Here is a 19,032-nt window from a genome sequence, read left to right on the forward strand (position 1 = left end):
TTCCCATAACTTATTTTATTTTATGATAAAAATAATTATTCGATTTATAATTTAAATATCCTCTTTCAATCTGTTTAATGAATTTCATCTCTTCCTTTTCTTAAAAATTTGCGTGAATCTTAAAAATAATGTGAATTAAGATTTTTTTATAATATTTTATAATATATTATTGGTCCTTCACATATGGTGATATAATTTCAATTACAAAATTACAGCTTCTTATATTAAAAAAAAATTATTTTAGGAAGAAAAAAGTATATATAAATTTTTCTTTTCTAAAGGAATTTATTCCACTTTAATTATCATGGAGATAAAACAATTTTTAAAAACAATATTTGCTAATTTCGCAATTAGATGATTTTCAGTCGCTCTAGCAAAAAGAATTAGTACTATACATAACATTAGCGAGAGAAAAACGCTAACAATGACGACGATTGTTTCTCGTTTCGGATATATATCTGACTGTGATGCAAAGTATGGAATAAACGAGATCCGATTAATTAAGTAATTACACAATACGCGTTTGCGTCGCTTTAACACGCATTACATCTAATATACGATGCGCTATAAACGATCGTAAAGTTATTTGTATCTAGGACAAGTATATACACATGAGTCCATTTAAAATGCATAAATATTACATTGCGCAAAGCCCATTTACGTATATATAATACCACAAACACACACGGAAAGAATTGATGCGGTTAACAATAGTGCCATAATTCTATCGTGAATCGATACTCTCTGACAGACAAAACTTAGCGTTACGAAATATCTCCAACATTTCCCTTCTGCCTCTTTATCACCGTTTTGCGTATTTATCAACACGACCAACGCGGCATATCATAATTCGAGCCAGCTGACAACAAGAATTATCTTCGTCGCTTATTGCTTATAATTAACTCTCATCTACGATTTAGAATATCCTGGACGTCGCTAATCAGCTCTAATTGGCTGCTCTTTTTCTGGATATTATAAATCTATAAAATAATACATAAAAAAAAACTATTCAGTCAATCGCATAGTTAATTAAAATTATCATCTTAAAAGAGAGCAAGAAATTTACTCTTGGACTAGATTCGATATCTAAGATTTAAGTTATTGATATCGATGACATAGAATCGTATAGATGTAGGACATTTGTTCTTTTATCACTGAGTCAACAGTATAAGTTATAATTTCAATGATAATAATTATGCCATTAGTTTTACACCAATCAATATTTCCAACAATTTTTAACATCTAAAACAATCAACCCGACTTACGATGTTAAAATCGATCACAATTTTTATGTTGTTCAATACTGCAGCACATTTCTAAAGAATTATTCTTAAGGAAAATAAACTAATATTTAAGCGTTTTGCTGTCCAAAAAAATTCTTCACATAAATGCGCAATTTCTTTTCTATGGACAATTTTATAACGCAAAAGTGCAGTTTATCCCGAGATGATCAGCCCTCAGTCTGAATTTTGACTGATCACCGATAAAGGGGTGTCAAGGTAAAAACGTGACACGGATATCCCAAGAGCAACCGACGCATTCGTGCTAGTATTACAGTTAGGTCGGTCTGAGAGCGCCAACCATATCGCCCAGCAATCGCTCAACGCTGACATCGCCGACCGTCGGTTTGAACAACAACTCGTGCAGGGTAGCACGGCAGAGTGCACGAGCGGGTGGTAAGAGCAGCAATAATCGACCTACCCTGCGTGCATCCCTCTCGCAAAACACCGCTACCGTCTGTTCCTGCAATGCCGACACTCGCCCTGGCTCGCAGAGGTTTCGTGATTCTGTGAACAATCGAAACGTGAAAAACAAAAATTTGAAATGGACCAAGCAAATTTAATAATCGATTTTGCTGAGTTACTTATTAATTATTGTACATTCATCAGCTTTTTACCAGGCAAACAGATATATTAAAATGAAAATAAACAACTGAATAGCGCAATCGATGAGAATTATAAATCGTTTATTCCATTTAAAAACATCGTTAATGTAAGAAACAAATATGAAATTACAATATACTTACAAGAGTTATAATTGGAGTTTCAAATGAATAAAGTAAGGAAAGAAGAAACATGATTGAAAGGAAGAAATGGAAGGTCACCAAAGCTTTGATTTAATTTGCTCACCCGCCTTGAAAAGAACTATGGCCTTTAAGCACGCGTATTCCGAGTGATCCACTCTCAGCGCGGCGCACTTTGCTAAAAGTTCCCTCAGTCTCCTCGCTTTGTCGAGGAGAACTTCCCTCCTCTCTGTCGGCAGATCCATGGACACCAAAGTGGTCTCATCTACGGGAAAGTTCCACTGCGCGGCTGTCAGAACAAACAACTCGCTCCACGACTCTTCCAGAAGGATAGTTTGGTCTCTGTAAGGAAGCTTGCAAAAAAGAACAATAGCATGATTACTTTTTAACTTTTGCGAGTATAAGAAACTATGTATATTGTACTTACATTATCTTATTATTAGGTGTTGGAATTAATTCGTAGCGTTTTTAATGAAAGAATGTTATTTATTTCACATGAGCATTAAAAAATACATTAATGAAAGTACTTCCCATCACTTGTAAAACGCTACGAATTAATTCCAACTCCTAATAATTCAAATTACTTTATCCAATTTTATATATTTTTTTATTTTATATAAATAATATTTTACGTTCTTTTGTTTTATCTTTATGGAGGGAAATGTTGAAAAGTTTAATAAAAGAGGGAACTTGATTGGAGCTTACTTGCAGAAAGGAATGTATACTTCTCGCCCATCGTACGGCGAAGAAAAGTAATTTCGCTGCGAACTCGTAGATATTTTCGGTTGGCAGGAGAGATAAACCTTGCATGGTATATTCCGATGAGACCGAAGTGATAACTGGCGGTGCCAAACGAGTGCTTACTAATTCATCTATGACAAATAGACAACCCATTTGAATTTCCTACTATATATGCGACAACAAGAAATACTGATTTTACATCCATTCTAGAGTTGGAACAATTATATACAGCTATTGATGTTATAGAAATCAACTAAGAAACTCTGAATTATTTATTGTAATTAATTCATACCTTTCGATTCGATTCTGACATCGACAGTAGCCGCTTCTTCGGAGCTGGTAACTTCATCTTCCTTGGCGGTAGTTATAGACAAGGATTCTGGAGACGGTCGTGGCAAGAAATGCGCTATCAAGCAACATCCAATATTTTTATCACGAAAAGAATAAATATCGACTCAATGATCCGCTTATATTTATTGCTTACCGACGGACGGGGCGAATGTTGGTACCGTGGGTTTGAAAGGGAACAACGCGGGATACAAGAGGGGATGATAGGTGCTACTTGCAGGGTGATAGACACTCGGGATGCCCGTATACAGCCCCGAAGAAGTCCTCCTCGTCGCCGCAACGAGAGAAGACGTGCTTCTTGGTGCTCTCTCGTGTTGCACAGCTAAAAAAATAACAAAGTTATTGAAATGAAAAATCTCGAGTAGTCGTCAGAAATTTATGTACCGCTATATATTTAGGTACAAATACTTTAATATTGAATTATTTTTTTATTTAATTTAATAAATATCATATGTGCTCATGAAATGAATTTTTTTAATATTTCTGTAGAATTATTATTATTATTATTTAAAATTAATAGATGACTCCTTTGAAAAAAATTAAACAGTATTAAATTGACTCCTTTGAAAAAAATTAAATAGTAAAAAAATTAAATAAAAAAAATGAAATGAATTTTTTTAATATTTCTGTAGAATTATTATTATTATTATTTAAAATTAATAGATGACTCCTTTGAAAAAAATGAAATAGATAATCATTACAATTCCACAATTGCATGTTCGTTTTTTACACACGAAGAAGAGAGAAGCGCGAGGAGTGCAGTGACCCTTTAATGGCACCTCCCGCCTCTCCCCTCGCTAATTGATATCTCAGCAATCAAGTGTTTGGATTATCGCTCGACGCATAAGGGGGCCAGAGGTGTTTACAAAAGCTGTGAACGCCAGGCTGCTTCTGACACCGCTCACCACCGGATCCTGCCGTTCGGTAAGCAGAGATATAGAGTTTCATGTGGATATGTGAACGTAGGATGTGAGATGGCAAAGTGTGGACACTTCGCTTTTTCCAGACCGTTTCCCTTCCGTCTCGCGCCAGCCGAGGCGTCACTGCGCATTGTAATATCCAACTCGCAGCACTTTGCGGATATATTCTATTCTACTGAGCGCGTCTAAAAGCTCTGCATTGTGTTGGAACACATCGTTTGCGTATCAATACTAATAAGAATATGAAGCTTATCCCGCATGTAGAACGGAATAGGGCGATTAATATCTCTGACGTCTATGAGAATAATATAATTTATTATTTCAATTACTTTGTCTTGCTAAGAAATTAAAAAATGTTGTTTTTTTGAAGATAACAAAATATTTCGTTTCTTCTTTTTTGACACAACAAAATTTCCTTTGTCCTTCTTTCTTCTTGAGGAAAATTAAATTAACAAGTGTTTTATTTGACGCCTTATTTTCAAGATTAGCAAAACAGAGATTATAATTTGAAAACTTTTAAGTTTTTTGCAAATAATAGAAAAGAAAATATGATAATCCCCAATCATATGCCGAAACATTTCGATTTCCGTTAAAACTCGACCTGTCAAATTCCAGGGAGTTCTGCGACTGTCAGAAAACAGAATATACATCTCTCGCTTAGCCACACTTCGCAGGATATTTCCGTGTAAATATATCGAGTGCTGCTCTACGGCCTTCGCAATCGAGAGGTATCACAATAATGGTACTTCTTTTTTTTCCAAGAAGTGTGGTAGACAAATATATATTATTATTAGAAACGGATTGTTTTTTTTTAGGCACAAAAGTCAGATGCTAAAAACTGGAATATTTTAGAATTCATCGTGATATTATAAAGTAAAGATACAGTTAAATTTATGTATGTACAGTAAAATTTTTGAAGTGGGATCTAACTCTAAAGAGTGAAATCTCACTCATAAAAATAGACAATTGAGTCGCTGCTCCTTAGAATAAGATTCCACTTTAAAGATTTTAAAGAGTATAATAATTGATAATGTTTGCATTATGTTACGAACAATCTAGAGATTCTACAACAGAGTTATCCATGAACGATTCTATCAAAATTCTAGGAGGAATAAGTATATCTCTCTCTATATATATATATTAGGTGTTGGAATTAATTCGTAGCGTTTTTTAATGAAAGAATGTTATTTATTTCACATGAGCATTAAAAAATACATTAATGAAACTTCCCATCACTTGTAAAACGCTACGAATTAATTCCAACACCTAATATATATTATTTCATTCTGACTTAACTGTAATTTTAATCAAAGTTACAGAGTGGAACAGTATAAGACAGTATACAGTGAGATAATATATGTACAGAGAGACAACATATATAGACCTATACAAAATTCGTCTCAAGAACGTATCCCTTGCTTTCTTCCACCATAGAAAGAATAAGACTATTAATAACTGATAAAACGTACCGTCTCGTTTCATGTTGACCTGAAGACACTTTGTGAAACGGCAAGCTTGGCACTGGTTGCGCCGCGATACATCCACAATGCAACGTCCGTTTTCTTTGCACACGTAATCTAAATTCCTGCGCACATAATATTTCAAGGCTTTCTTTGCGAGCTGCGAAACTGAGAAATTCCTCGAGAGAGAAAGAAACGAAGCATACAATAATAGAAATTAATAGCAGAGCAATTAACAAATCTATATAGGGATGAGATCACTTACAGATATTATTTATAATCAGACGAGAAGTCAATTACCTCGCGTACCTGCGGATAGACCGCTTGAAGAAGCCCCGACATCCATCGCAACTCGGCACGCCGTAATGTTTTCCAGAGGCCTTGTCCCCGCAGACTTTACACAGTGTTTCCCCACGTCCATTCTCGTCCATTTTCGACGAATCTGTTCGTAATGAAAATCGACTTCATGGAAAATATAAATCATACATATGACGCTTATTTCTAACTTACGAAGCATGCATGTTTCGCATCCCACAAGAACGAAGGACTATAGTAGTCTTCATTATGCGTTACAATACGTTAGTATTTAACCGTAAAAAGTTTAAAACAAAACTGGACCAACAAAATGTACTCATTGCGGACAATTAATTGCGATCATTTATCTATTAATATAATATTCCTTGAAATGTACAGCTCAGAGAGGATCGAATCTCGATGAAGATCGCTGAAATGTGGAATCGAACGGTAACGCCAGAGGATCATAACGCGTCGCGCTAAAATGCCACTTCGAGAAACTCGAAGAACGATATTTCCCCTTGGCACGTAAGTGCCAGGCTTTAAAGTGACGACGAGGCGGTAATACGTTGCAGGCAATATCGCTATGAGTCACTGACGCAACTACGAGCGTCTCTGCATTATGCATGTGCTATACGAACAGAAATGCATACGCGAAGGAGACCCAGCGCTTCTCCTCATTATCCGCCGTGGGATTTCCTAGCGCGACTTCTTTGCCGTAAATACGCTACTATAGCCGGCACTTGAGGCTTTTCCAGGGGGGAGATACGCACCACTTTGCATATTGCGCGATATAATGCGATAGCGAGGATCGCTAAACATCGCTCGCGACATCGTCGATTCCGCATCGCTTTCCGATTGCGGTCGCTTTAAGCTCGACGCGAGTAATATCGCGGAGAAGGACTGGCGATTTCGCGCGATCGATCATGTCGCCGGCTGTCTTTCCTATTTTAACGAGCCGTGCAATATCCGTACCGTGTAAAATTGACGATTCCAATTTAATGGAATCTAAAATCATGGCCGTGATCAAACGCAACGTGTTTTTTAAACGTTTGAAATTTCGAATATTTTATTTAAACAAAATATAGTCTTTGGGATGTTGAGTTATTCAAGTAAAAATTGTAGTTCGAGTGTTGACGAAAAGATTGGATGTTAAAAAACGAGTTGCTTTTCATTAATCCAAATGAAGTGTTTTTTTTTTCGTATATGTAATGAATTAATAATTAACAAATCTAATATTAATAAGATAAAAATTAATTGTTTTACATCAACGATGCAATGTAATACTAAGAATGATCGCTTTACTTACTTTGGAATACTTTTAAATTTAGTCTTTTTATACTTCAAACTGTCGATTGAAACAATAAAATACCTGTAAATAATTTCTTCCTTTTTAAAACCTTTGGCAACTGGCTTATAGTGGCATGAAATCGATGCCCAAGATTCGTTATAAATTTAAGAATTTTCTATTTAAGAATAAAATATTCATCTGTTAACAATAAATATAATTATCTCTAATCGGTCCTATTTTACTATAAATCGAAGAATAGAAGGTTCCGGAAATTCTTTTCTACTCTCTAAATATTTAGAATAGACTCTCCTTCTAAAGAATAAAAATTGAGCTAGTCTTGAAAAGAAGTGGCTCAATTTTCAATCTTTAAGAATGTGATTTCACTCTCCAGAGTGAGCTTTCACTTTAAAAGTTTTAGAGAATATGGATAAGAGAAAGAGCGCGAAAAATCAGAATGTAGTAAAACGTATGAATATACAAAAATACTTTCAGGCAAAATACTTTCTTGATTTTGCGCGATGGCCATCTTCGTGAACGCGCCGTAATGGCCGAGAGACGAAATCGACGAGAGAGAACGAGTCTCTGCGTGTCTCCCGCGCGCGGTCACAAAGTCGAGGAGCCAGGAGGTCGCGTGTCTTCCGAGCGACCCATCGACGGCGGGCGGCAGACCCTCTTTCTCCCGTGACTTTACGTCCCCTCGCAGGCCCTCAGGGCTACCGCCTCTCGCCTGCCCTCCCACAATCACCCTCCGCAGCCCGTCACGGACCCGATGGGCGCCCGGACCACCTGGCCGTTTCCCAGGCTCAATAATGCAGCGCGCCCGACGTGGAGAGCATCACCCAGGCGGTGGTAAACCACCATCGGCCCCCCCACAGTCGGTCGCTGCCGGCTAGAGCTAGAGGAGTCCTGGCGGGATGATGCTACAATTTCACCGCACCCTCAAGACCCTCACACCCGCGAGACCAGGACTATACGTAACCACCAGCTCTCGCCCTCTCTTTTTTCCCTCTCTTTTTCTCGGGTCGGGTTGTAGGGCTGACTTCTTGATAGTCCGCCCTTCGCCGCGCCAACACGCGAGCGCCTTAGCCTGTCATAACATTTTTATTGCCCGATGACCGCCGTCTTCCGCGACAGCAACTCATGATAGTCAATCTGAATCTCCTTCAGTTGAGGCAAATTTTGTTACAAATGGATACTTGGATTTTTTTACAGTTTTCTATGAAAAGTGATCTTACAAAGAGTCGTACGTAAACTACGTGCAAAGGATTTATTAATTCTGATTCCTTTCATTACATTATATCCCCAATATTGTGATTTAAAATAGGACAAAATGTCACTAATGCACATTTTTGTATGTAGTGTAATTTTAATTGACTTTAATCCCGGTTCAACTAATACTTGATTCTTTTTTCTACACGGAGAGAGAATTTTTTTTAGAATTTACCCTGAAAATATGACAGTCGTGGGACAACATTGTATTTCAAAGAATTTTAATGTAAATCTCTCTCATTCATTAATAAAACTACAATAAAGTATAAAATAAGTTTGATCAATTTTATTGAAGTGCATGGTAAATATCTTTAAAATATTATATTGTGTCACAACTACCATATTTTCAAGTTAAACTTTAAAAGAAAATTTTCTCCGTGTAGTAAAAATTAGAAAAAGATGAAGAACAAGTTAAACCGAGATTAAAATCAATCTACATTGGTAGAAACGGGCATGAATCGGAGTTAGATAATTAAAATTAGCGTAACATTGAAATAATCAGTACGCCTCTAAAAGAAAGAAACGATTGTAGAGAAATAAAGTGAGGTCGTCGTTTTCTTTTTTTTTTTTGTTCACCCCCGTGATGTAGCCTCGGCATATTGTAGCCATGTACAATGTGCCGGTGTGCAATTACACGGGGCGTATTATTTAACCCTGTTTGCACGAACGCGTGTTGTATCGCTCATGCACGCACGTAACATATGTCACGTTGCACCAAGAGTCACAACAGGGGTGAATCGGACAAAGTCAGATTTTCCGCCCTTTCTAAAAACGCACAGACCGCGCCGAATGAAACGAGAAAAAGGGGCTGCAAAAGAGAAGATGCGGAGTATTTTTTTATTTAAGTAATTTTGATATTATAAAGGGAATTTCTTATTATATCTTAAAGAAAATTCAAAAATCTTTATTTTACAATTGAATTTTCGAATCTTTTATAAACATTATTGTATTTTATTTTATAAATATCATCGTTTCATATTTCTTGATAATTAAGAGTCGAATCGATTAAAAATCTCGCCGAGAATTCTCTTGGGAAACAATAATAATAAATAAATGTAGTTTCTTATGATAAAGATGGAAAAATTAAAGAAATCTTATTCTTCTGTTTAATTTAAAGTCAAAATTTTGCTTCGAATTTTGATATTATAAGGGGAGTTTCTTATTATATCTTAAAGAGAATTCAAAAATCTTTATTTTAAAATTGAATTTTTAAATCTTTTATAAACATTATTTTATTTTATAAATGTCATCGTTTCATATTTCTTGATAATTAAACGTTCAATCGATTAAAAATCTCGCCGAGAGTTCTCTTGGGAAACAATAATAATAAATAAATATAGTTTCTTATGATAAAGATGGAAAATTTAAAGAAATCTTATTCTTCTGTTTAATTTAAAGTCAAAATTTTGCTTCGAATTTTAAACATTTAGAATTGCAATGTTACAGAGATACTTGAGGCCGACCGTTAAAAAGCTGTGATGAAGAATGTTTTCTTGTCCGTGTCAACGAATGTTATATCCAGGAAGACAATTTAGCATAAGCCCATCGATCACGCAAAGTTCGACAAGCGCGGCGCAGTTTGCGTTTGCAAGCACTCGTCTAATGTCGATCGGATGACTTTTCGATAGTTTTCGACGACGCAATGCGCTGCAAGGTGTTGACGGCATGCAAATTTTTTTCCGTGTCATGTCACGTGCGTCCTTTCGCATAAAAAATGTTGATCGATCGCCGATATATAGAGAAAATAGCCTCGTGTCATTTTTGGGCGCAGCTGCGAATGATATTCGTAAGATAGCTTCATACACTGCCTTGTAATTTAAGTAATACGATAGATTTCTAAAACAATTAGAAAAAATAATTGGAATCAATAATTGAAATTAATTCATCATTTTGTAAAATTTCTTACATCTGTAGGTGATAATTTAATAAAAAGTTTCTAAAATGTTTATTTTAGCGGTTTGTCACATCATTTAAATGCTTCGAAAACTTTTTTGATATGCAAAAAAACCATAAATGGCACGAAGATACATAGCTCGCTATTGAAGTAATAATGAAGTTACCTCAAAGGTTTAGTTTCTACATGAGATCTGTACTTCGCGAACATGCGCATGGAAATATCTTTCCTCTCTCTTCGAATCATTCTTTAATATACCGAGGCTATATTTGACATCGCGTGCAAGTAAGTGTGGGCGAGTAAGAATTTTTGTTATTTTTTCTGTTGTTAAGATAAAAAGTTTCCACTATCGAGAAGCCAGAATTAACTAGTCGCTCCCCTTCGATTTAACTTTCTAATTTGATTAGCTCCGTTACGAATGCACGCCACTTTATTCACATTCATAAATAATCGGTACAAAGAGGGTTCATTGAGAAAAAAAGCACGTGGTGTCCTCCGTTCCACCGCTGTGACGCGTAAGATTGCTGAGTAAGTCTCACCTGGATCTTTTTTCTAATTCTCTAAAAGATTTTTAATTAAAAATCTTTACGATTTATTTTCCATTAGAGTCATAAGTCCAGATTTTAATTCAATTATTACTCATGCGCGTAACTGAAAGAAAAGTTTTTTCCAATGTTTAAGAAATTATATCTATAATTTACTGAATTTATATAATTTGTTTATATACACGGCAAAAGATATTGTCAAATATCGCGGATAAACTTGCCGTTCAAGGTTTTCTCTTTTTCGTACGCCCACTACACGATTAATTTTTGATGACCCGTTTCTACGTAAGCATGGTCGTTACGTCGAGTCACCTGACGTGACTTTGTTGTACCTGAGGGTCGCAGTACAATTAACGACTCGTGAGTAATAATTGATCCTACAAAAAAATAGCATATGTGACGTAATAGATCGTAATAAGTAAACCTTCCGTTGAAAATCATTAATTATAATAGTTAGCAAGTATCGATGACTTATAAGTCAACCGTATAAAGGCTGCAAACACATAATTACCAAACCAAAGCGTGCGATTAAAAATTTTCAATAAAAATGCTAGATTATTTTACTGTTTAGCTTTAGCATAAAATTAATTCAAACATCGTCTAAATAAAAAAAATCTAATCTGCTTTTGTGCACAGTAAAAATAATGGAAAAAGATCTGATATAATAAATAATTGCAAAAAGTTCGTTTTTCCCATCCCACTCCAAAGTTTCTTTTCATCATATTTTATATTTTTGCAATAATCGAATTAAAATGGGTGAAAAAATCCATTGTTATCTGCCAATTATTTATAGTAATTAGCATGTATATATATATATATATTAGGTGTTGGAATTAATTCGTAGCGTTTTACAAGTGATGGGAAGTACTTTCATTAATGTATTTTTTAATGCTCATGTGAAATAAATAACATTCTTTCATTAAAAAACGCTACGAATTAATTCCAACACCTAATATATACAAAACTTTTCGAATAATATCGCCCAGATTTATTTAATGTTTGGACATTCGAGTACCGGAACCACGAGGGTTCCAGCGATTACTGAAGTTAATGACTGGAGCTGTGTTCCTTTTCTTTTTACCCGATCCTAATTTACGATTAGCCACGGCACGATCGGTTTCAGCCACGCGCACGTGCACGCTTCGCACGACTTGACAGTGATTGCGTGACACGTTCGACTTATATTGTACACAACACCCGCGTCGCGGCTGTCAGTGATGGCAGATCTATAAGGGATCGTAATATAATTTTTTAAAAATAAATTTTACCAAGTTTTTTTAATTAATTTATCTTTTTGTTTTACTGCTGATATTTGAAGATAAAAATTGAAGGAGAAAGATAAAGGAATATCAAGAACGTTGCATCCGCCTGTAATTACGTGACAATTGTGTTATATTGTACTTTAAACATATGTGTACAAAGTATCTATGAAGTTAACAATGGAATGCTTACACTGAGAGAACAAAACTACAATTATAATTTATAGTCATTTTTAAAGACATATTATATATTCATAATTATTTCAACCATGCAAAAACAGTCGATTGTGCTATTAATAATAGTCACACATTCCGCTTGAAAACTTTGAGTGTTTTTTCCTAACATATTTTTTAGTTATTATTACTACATAAATAGTAAGTGAATTTAAGAAAACAATTTATGATTGCAGTTGGATTTGCTGAATGAAAATGTTTATTTTATTTACCATTTATATCTTGATATTTTATTATATTAATATTCGTAATTATAGTATAATTTTTTATATTTGAGAGAACTGTACATACATGGTTATTATTAATCGTATTATAGCAACAATAACTATAAAAAATGGAGTTACCAATCAGAATTACTTTACTATACAATTATAATCACAAATACTAAACATTTTTCTCTCAGTGTACATTTGCAACATAACGGCCGCATCGGAAGAAACAACATATGAAAAACTATTGCGTGTGGAATCAATATGCATTTATCTCTATACATATTAATAATATTCGCGCGCACGACTGTTCACGGATGCGTATCAAATAAAGGCTCTAATTCGTGCGATGGCGCAAATGTAACGGATTTGGGAAGGTGCGAAATAATATTGCGTGCGAGACCAAAATACGTAAACTTTACGTAACAATATTCGCTGCATTGCATCGAAGACCGGATGAAATTCCGTCCCTCCCCCCCCCCCCCTCTCTCTCTCTCTTTCATTAACGTTTGCCTTTTCTTGACATATGCGCCGGTCTGAACGTAATAATGGTCATTGCGGCACTATAATTGCACGTACGACCACCGGAAAACTGGGTTTACAGGTGCGTGTACTCACGGGTGACCAGCGGTAAGCGGCGTGACACGTGTCGCCTGTTAATCGCACCACCGACAACAATGCGCTGATTCCGCCGAGGGAATCCGAGAGAGCTCAATGACGATTAAATCAGCGATATTCGCGCGGATCAGTTATTTCGACACGTTTCTTCATTTTTCGCGATTTGCTTCTCCGAAGTAACACTTGTGTAAATTTACGTAATAATATAGGAAATTTAATCCTCCGCCGACAACTGGAGGCGACTCTTTAAAAGCACTATCGATATTTTCATTGTGAATTTTAATAGATAAATTTAAATTTGTAAAAAATAATTAAACACATAGTTCGGAAAAATGAAAAGCTTCGATAAAAATGAAGATCTGCTTGTTTCGTGTATGCTTAATGTCTGATGCGTATAAAATAACAATATATGTGTGTAGATATCTTGAAGAGAAAAGTAATTCCGCGAATATAACTTGTATGCTACAGTAATCTTCGATAAAAAACACAAGTAAGCAGAATTAAATTTTATAGAGTATAGATAGCGATTTTATACAAAGTGATGAATGAAATAAATAAAAGAATGTAATTAAATTAAAAATTAATGAGTGTTCCAATTTGATTGTGAGTCAAAACTCGCACTGAATTCACTAACCACGCAGACTTTCTGAATTGAATTTGCTGACGCCAAGAATTTTATTTTAATGCTAATTAATCACAAACGGAACTTAACAAACAGAAAACAAAAAATTCTATACACTGCGCTTGCAATTTTAAAGATTAAAAATTGTGACCTTAATGGAAATTGAAAACAAACAGATCTGTTTTCAAAAATAATGAATTTTTCCTTTTTTATTTGTTATTATCGTGATCTTTTAAACACGAGACAAAGATATAAATTACTTTATATACTTATATAATAAATATGAATTATTTTTATTATTATTAAGTACATTAACATATTGAAAACCGATATATTACGAAATATTATTTTATACTGTAACCTGAATAGAAAAATACTGCACTGTAATATCTCATATCCATATAATACTTAATTTTTGTTTAAAAAAAAATGTGTAGCTGACTTTGAATATCTCTCAAGAAGATAACAACTATTATATAATTCTTTACATGTAATTTTATATTTTACGTTTACAAATATTTATTTTTAACTTTTTATTTCTTTTTAACTCTTTACCCTTATCAATTATTATTCATTTAAAACTTCCAGCAAAAGATATATTGCGTTGTTATACAATTGACAAATAATATGCCACCTGTACTATTATCAATAAAATGATACTTACTTGTATCAGATCCGCAAGTATCAAGTTCAGCAAGGAATTATTTCTTTTTCGTCTCTATTCACTGTGATCTATTAATCTTTAACTAGGTTTGGCGAATGTCGCGAATGATGTGTAGATGTTCTAAAGTCCCAAATTATGATTGGAATATCATATTTATTTTTAATGTTTGATATATAGTGTTATTTGCATCAAACTTCAATAATGCATTCTCCAAAGAAAATAAAATATTTTCCTCTACTTAAAAAAATTGAAACATATTTACATAACTGCAAATCTTACGACAAATAATACTTAATTATTATTTGGAAATTAGTTTAGCTTTGTTAAATACACTTAAATTAGGCAAAATTAATATAATTTTGACAATGAATGACATTACAATTTTATATTCATCACATAACACTATGATTAATTTCTGTTTTTTTTTTTTAAATATAATCAACTTCAAATCTCTCTAAAACCGGATAACAGTTATATAATTCTTTAAACATAATTTGATTCATTTTACAATGTATAAATATTTTTTTAATCTTTTACATTATGCATTAATTACAACAGTTATAGCAATATTTAAAAGTTTCAATCTTAAAAGTCGATAATCAAATTGTTTGTCGTAGAACTTTTTTTTCTTTCTATTACCTAACTCGGAGTGAATTTACACCAGCACGTAATCAGACTAACGTCATGATAACAGTTATCCTCAGAATTCGTCTAACAATGCACAAGACGCAGAATAAAGCCGCGCGCGATACAACTACGAGATGCACCCCTCAGAATTTCACGTCGATTATCACCGATTCAGAGATCGCAAAGATTCTTCGATTTCGCTTCGCGATGATCGCTTCTTGTCGGCGAGTAAAACACGTTAAACTCGCGTACGCGCGTTAAGACACGTGCGACCTATAACTTGTTATAATTTTTGCCCGTCGCTATCTGGTCGCGGCTTCCAGTAGTGGCTCAGAAAGGGTATATCGGCTAGCGAGGATTATCATCCCCCGGGGTTCACGCGGCTGGGCGGACGCGATGTCCGTCGACGCGAGAATACATGCGCGAGACGTCGAGCAACGACAACGATTGGCCGACAGGCGGAGCCAGATCTCACGATCTTCGCAGGGGTTGAACGAGCGCAACCCCTCGGCTAATTGTAAGTAGCGAAGGGCATCCTCTCCTCCAGTCCTCCACTCTGCTGTAAACGGCGGTGAGTGAACCGAAGCGCGAAAGTCAACTCGTACGCGGCTTTTGCTGCCTTTCCCTCCGGCTAATCGCAAAGAACCACCGAAGTCGAACCGGCATTATCGAGCGAACCCTGAAAGATATAAGGGGAAACGAGAGAGAGAGAGGGAAAGAGAAAGGATTGTGTAGGGAGGAAATTTATTTTAGTTGCTTTTTAGCAATTCAATAATAACACGTAATGGAAAAGAGGAAAAAGAAAAATTTGTATTATTTCCCTTTTTTATTTATTATAAAGGTGAGAAAATTCACATGTAACGACAATATAAGATATACATAAACTTAGGTAATGTTAATAGTTTAATGAACAATTGTATTGTGAACGAATAAAAATTTCATGGATTAATTTATAAATGTAGATAGAAAGATATTAACGTGTTTTGTATTTAATAAAGTTTAATTATTATATTTTTATAGAATTATTATATTTTAAGTCAAATTATCATATTTTTATAGAATTTTTAAGTGCAAATAAATTTATTTTCGTAAGTTATAACAATTTATAATTAAATTTTCGTTAAAAAAAGAATCGTCTTTAAATCGCTCGAAAAAGCCGAAAATAAAATAAGAGTAGTTAAAAATCCCAAAACAGCCTGTATATTTTTTTAATAAAATATTCGTTCTTCGAACATATATACATATATTATTTGAACCTCGATCACGTTGCGTAATTTCTAGATCGATTTACACTATGTAGACTTCGACTTCGATGATGATTGATCCTTAAATAAAGATCTGACAGGCCTCGTTGGAATATACATTTCTGTTACCGTACTCTGGGAGTGACTGTGACATCTGGTAGTTTCTCACGGCGTTGCGACGTTCGGTTACGCAAGACAAGCGTAATGGCATACAGTATTTCTTGAATATTTCATTTATTATTTCCTTAAGAAATCAATGATCGCCATCTCGAGAATACATATATGCGATCAAGTAACCGTTTTATCTACTAGATATTTTATACACGGTTACCTAGAACTTGCAAAGCTTTTTAAAAACAGAAATAAGTCTCGAAACTCGAGGAAAAAAATTATTTGCTCAAAAATATTTTTAAGAAATATAAGATACACGAATTTATTTAGAAACATATAATTACATTATATTTAATTGCGTAATTATATTGTACATATATATATAAATTAATAACAGACCTAATACAAGAAGTAGATCTATCGAATTTAAATTAAAGTTTGACAAATATCCTGACAGTCTCGCTTTAAGATTATAAGCAATTTATCATCTCTTGCTTCTTAAAAAAAGATAAAATAAATATAAGTAAAAGCGAAGGAAAGTATTATGATCATTTTGACGGAAATTAAAGGTCGCGAGTTAACGGTGACAGTGTCGAGTGCACCCAGATACCGAGCTCTCCTGTTAATTTCAACACAGCAAAGTTGTCCTGAAGAATGGAGAAAGGCAGGTCTGCGTTTGATAGCTCGCAGGATCCGCAAGATCCTCGAGTGCCTCTTCGATGCGATAGCGGGAGCAGAAAATCGCGCTGAAGTGGTAACGGTCGGGCTAATGGCTCGGAGACGATATTTTGTTAAACAAGGAAACCTTTTATCCCTCCTACCGCACTTCACTGAAAAAGACGCTCGATGCCAGGGACGCTGTCTCCTCCAACAGAACTACCACTATCATTTTATCAATTTGTCGAATTACTTGTTATATCTATTACAAGCAAATTTGCTAAAAAATATTCTAATCCTTGAGCTAGTGAATCGACAATATTTAAATATTAGGTGTTGGAATTAATTCGTAGCGTTTTACAAGTGATGGGAAGTACTTTCATTAATGTATTTTTTAATGCTCATGTGAAATAAATAACATTCTTTCATTAAAAAACGCTACGAATTAATTCCAACACCTAATATTTTTTTTGTAATGTACCTTCAAAGAGTTACATTAAAAGAAAAATAAAATTGCTCAACCTTTTTGCCGATTGTGACAGGTTTTTATTAATCTTACGTTCTTATGATAGATTTTCATGCTTTTAAATAATATATATTTAATAAAATATATATATTTTTTTATGTAATTCTTTCCTATTATTCATTTTATCAGTACGATTTCAAGTTTGCTTCCTTAACTTTGCAAGATTTTGCGTAACGCGACTAAGCATTTTCCACTTTCTCAATTCCACATCGAAGCGGCCCTGCACCGTTACTTCGGTTGTCTTGTCACCAGAAAAGGGATGAAAGAAACCGAAGTGTGAACCGCCGACCGCCATGACAAGGTGTCACCTGCGGTTTCTCCCACGATTCGCCCACGTACATCTCGCCATTCCTTCTCGCGGATTCCTTCGATCCGCCCTATCTCTCGAATCTTTTCATACTTTCGCCCCTTCGTCGAGAGTCGATAAGTGTGACATGTGCTAGCTCGATGAAGCGCTCAGAAATTTTCTTCCCAATAAATTTAATTTCATTCATTTTTTCTAATTACTTAAAAAAATTATCAAGTTGACTTTATCTTACTTTTTAATTAAACTTGATTTTATTGACAAAATGAAATATAAGTTTGAAATGTAAAGATGGAATTGATTAATGCCCTGCAACCTTCAAAGAATAATTATTGGAATTATTTATTATTTCGGCAATTACAATTATTAAATAATAATATTAAATATTTGTAGAATAAATCACTAAACATAATTAATAAACACATTTATGCCTTGAGAATAAAGATAATTTTCAAAATCGTAGATCTGAAATTATAAATCTTTCTTCTTAAGTTTTTCTTATCTTTAAGACAAAAAAAATAAAAGGTTTTTGAATAATCTCAATTTTAATAATACGTTCTATAATTTTATTTAAAAAGTGATTATATAAAAATGTAATATCTCCTAGTTTTTTAAATCGATATATTGTGTAATTTTACGCACTTATATATTTTATTTATAATTCTTTTTTAAATAAAATTATTAAATAGCACACTTTCTAATTTTTACAATAGATGAATCATACCAAAATAACAAAAGTAGAAAAAAAAAATGGTTCCGGCCGGGATCGAACTGGCGACCTTCTGCGTGTAAAGCAGACGTGATAACCGCTACACCACGGAACCTGATGACGATACCTCTCTTAAATAAGATTATAAATCACTAAATATACCAAAACATTAACATATAACATATTGATAATAAATAATCAAATAATGATAACAACATTATTACTCAGGAAAAAAATTTTATATATAATTATATAAAATAATATAAAAAAATATATAATTGTAAATAATTATATATATTTATATATAATTATATATATAAACTTACATATAAAATTATATATAATTATATGTAAAATATGTCCATTTATAAAAAAAAAATATATATATAATTTTATATTAGGTATTGGAATTAATTCGTAGCGTTTTTAATGAAAGAATGTTATTTATTTCACATGAGCATTA

General features: G+C 33.9%; 1 protein-coding gene and 1 non-coding gene across 2 annotated transcripts; both read right to left on the reverse strand.

The window, feature by feature from the left end:
• Positions 1 to 265: 265 nt before the first annotated feature.
• Positions 266 to 18,722, reverse strand: LOC105146123 (photoreceptor-specific nuclear receptor). The gene is made up of 9 exons (XM_087412631.1): positions 15,031 to 18,722; positions 14,392 to 14,511; positions 5,793 to 5,934; positions 5,502 to 5,617; positions 3,249 to 3,434; positions 3,057 to 3,170; positions 2,729 to 2,895; positions 2,130 to 2,376; positions 266 to 1,787 (listed from the first exon to the last, which is right to left on the reverse strand). Exons 3-9 carry the CDS (start codon positions 5,921 to 5,923, stop codon positions 1,558 to 1,560), a joined length of 1,191 nt encoding a protein of 396 aa, XP_087268757.1. The 5' UTR covers positions 5,924 to 5,934; positions 14,392 to 14,511; positions 15,031 to 18,722; the 3' UTR covers positions 266 to 1,557.
• TRNAV-UAC (transfer RNA valine (anticodon UAC)) lies at positions 18,612 to 18,684 on the reverse strand. Its single transcript has one exon. It is a non-coding gene; the product is annotated as a tRNA-Val (tRNA).
• Positions 18,723 to 19,032: the final 310 nt, after the last annotated feature.

The sequence above is a fragment of the Acromyrmex echinatior genome, chromosome 13, assembly GCF_024713525.1.
Source record: "Acromyrmex echinatior isolate Ae372 chromosome 13, ASM2471352v2, whole genome shotgun sequence".
Classification (NCBI taxonomy): Eukaryota; Metazoa; Arthropoda; class Insecta; order Hymenoptera; family Formicidae; genus Acromyrmex; species Acromyrmex echinatior.

What these genes read in the sequence shown, in the direction of transcription:
- LOC105146123 (XM_087412631.1), bottom strand. Translation starts at nt 5,923, where the DNA reads ATGGACGAGAATGGACGTGGGGAAACACTGTGTAAAGTCTGCGGGGAC. An exon ending in TCTATCCGCAGGTACGCGAG is followed by an intron (nt 5,618 to 5,792) that starts GTAATTGACTTC and finishes TTATGTGCGCAG; the next exon opens with GAATTTAGATTACGTGTGCA. An exon ending in GGTCAACATGAAACGAGACG is followed by an intron (nt 3,435 to 5,501) that starts GTACGTTTTATC and finishes TTATTTTTTTAG; the next exon opens with CTGTGCAACACGAGAGAGCA.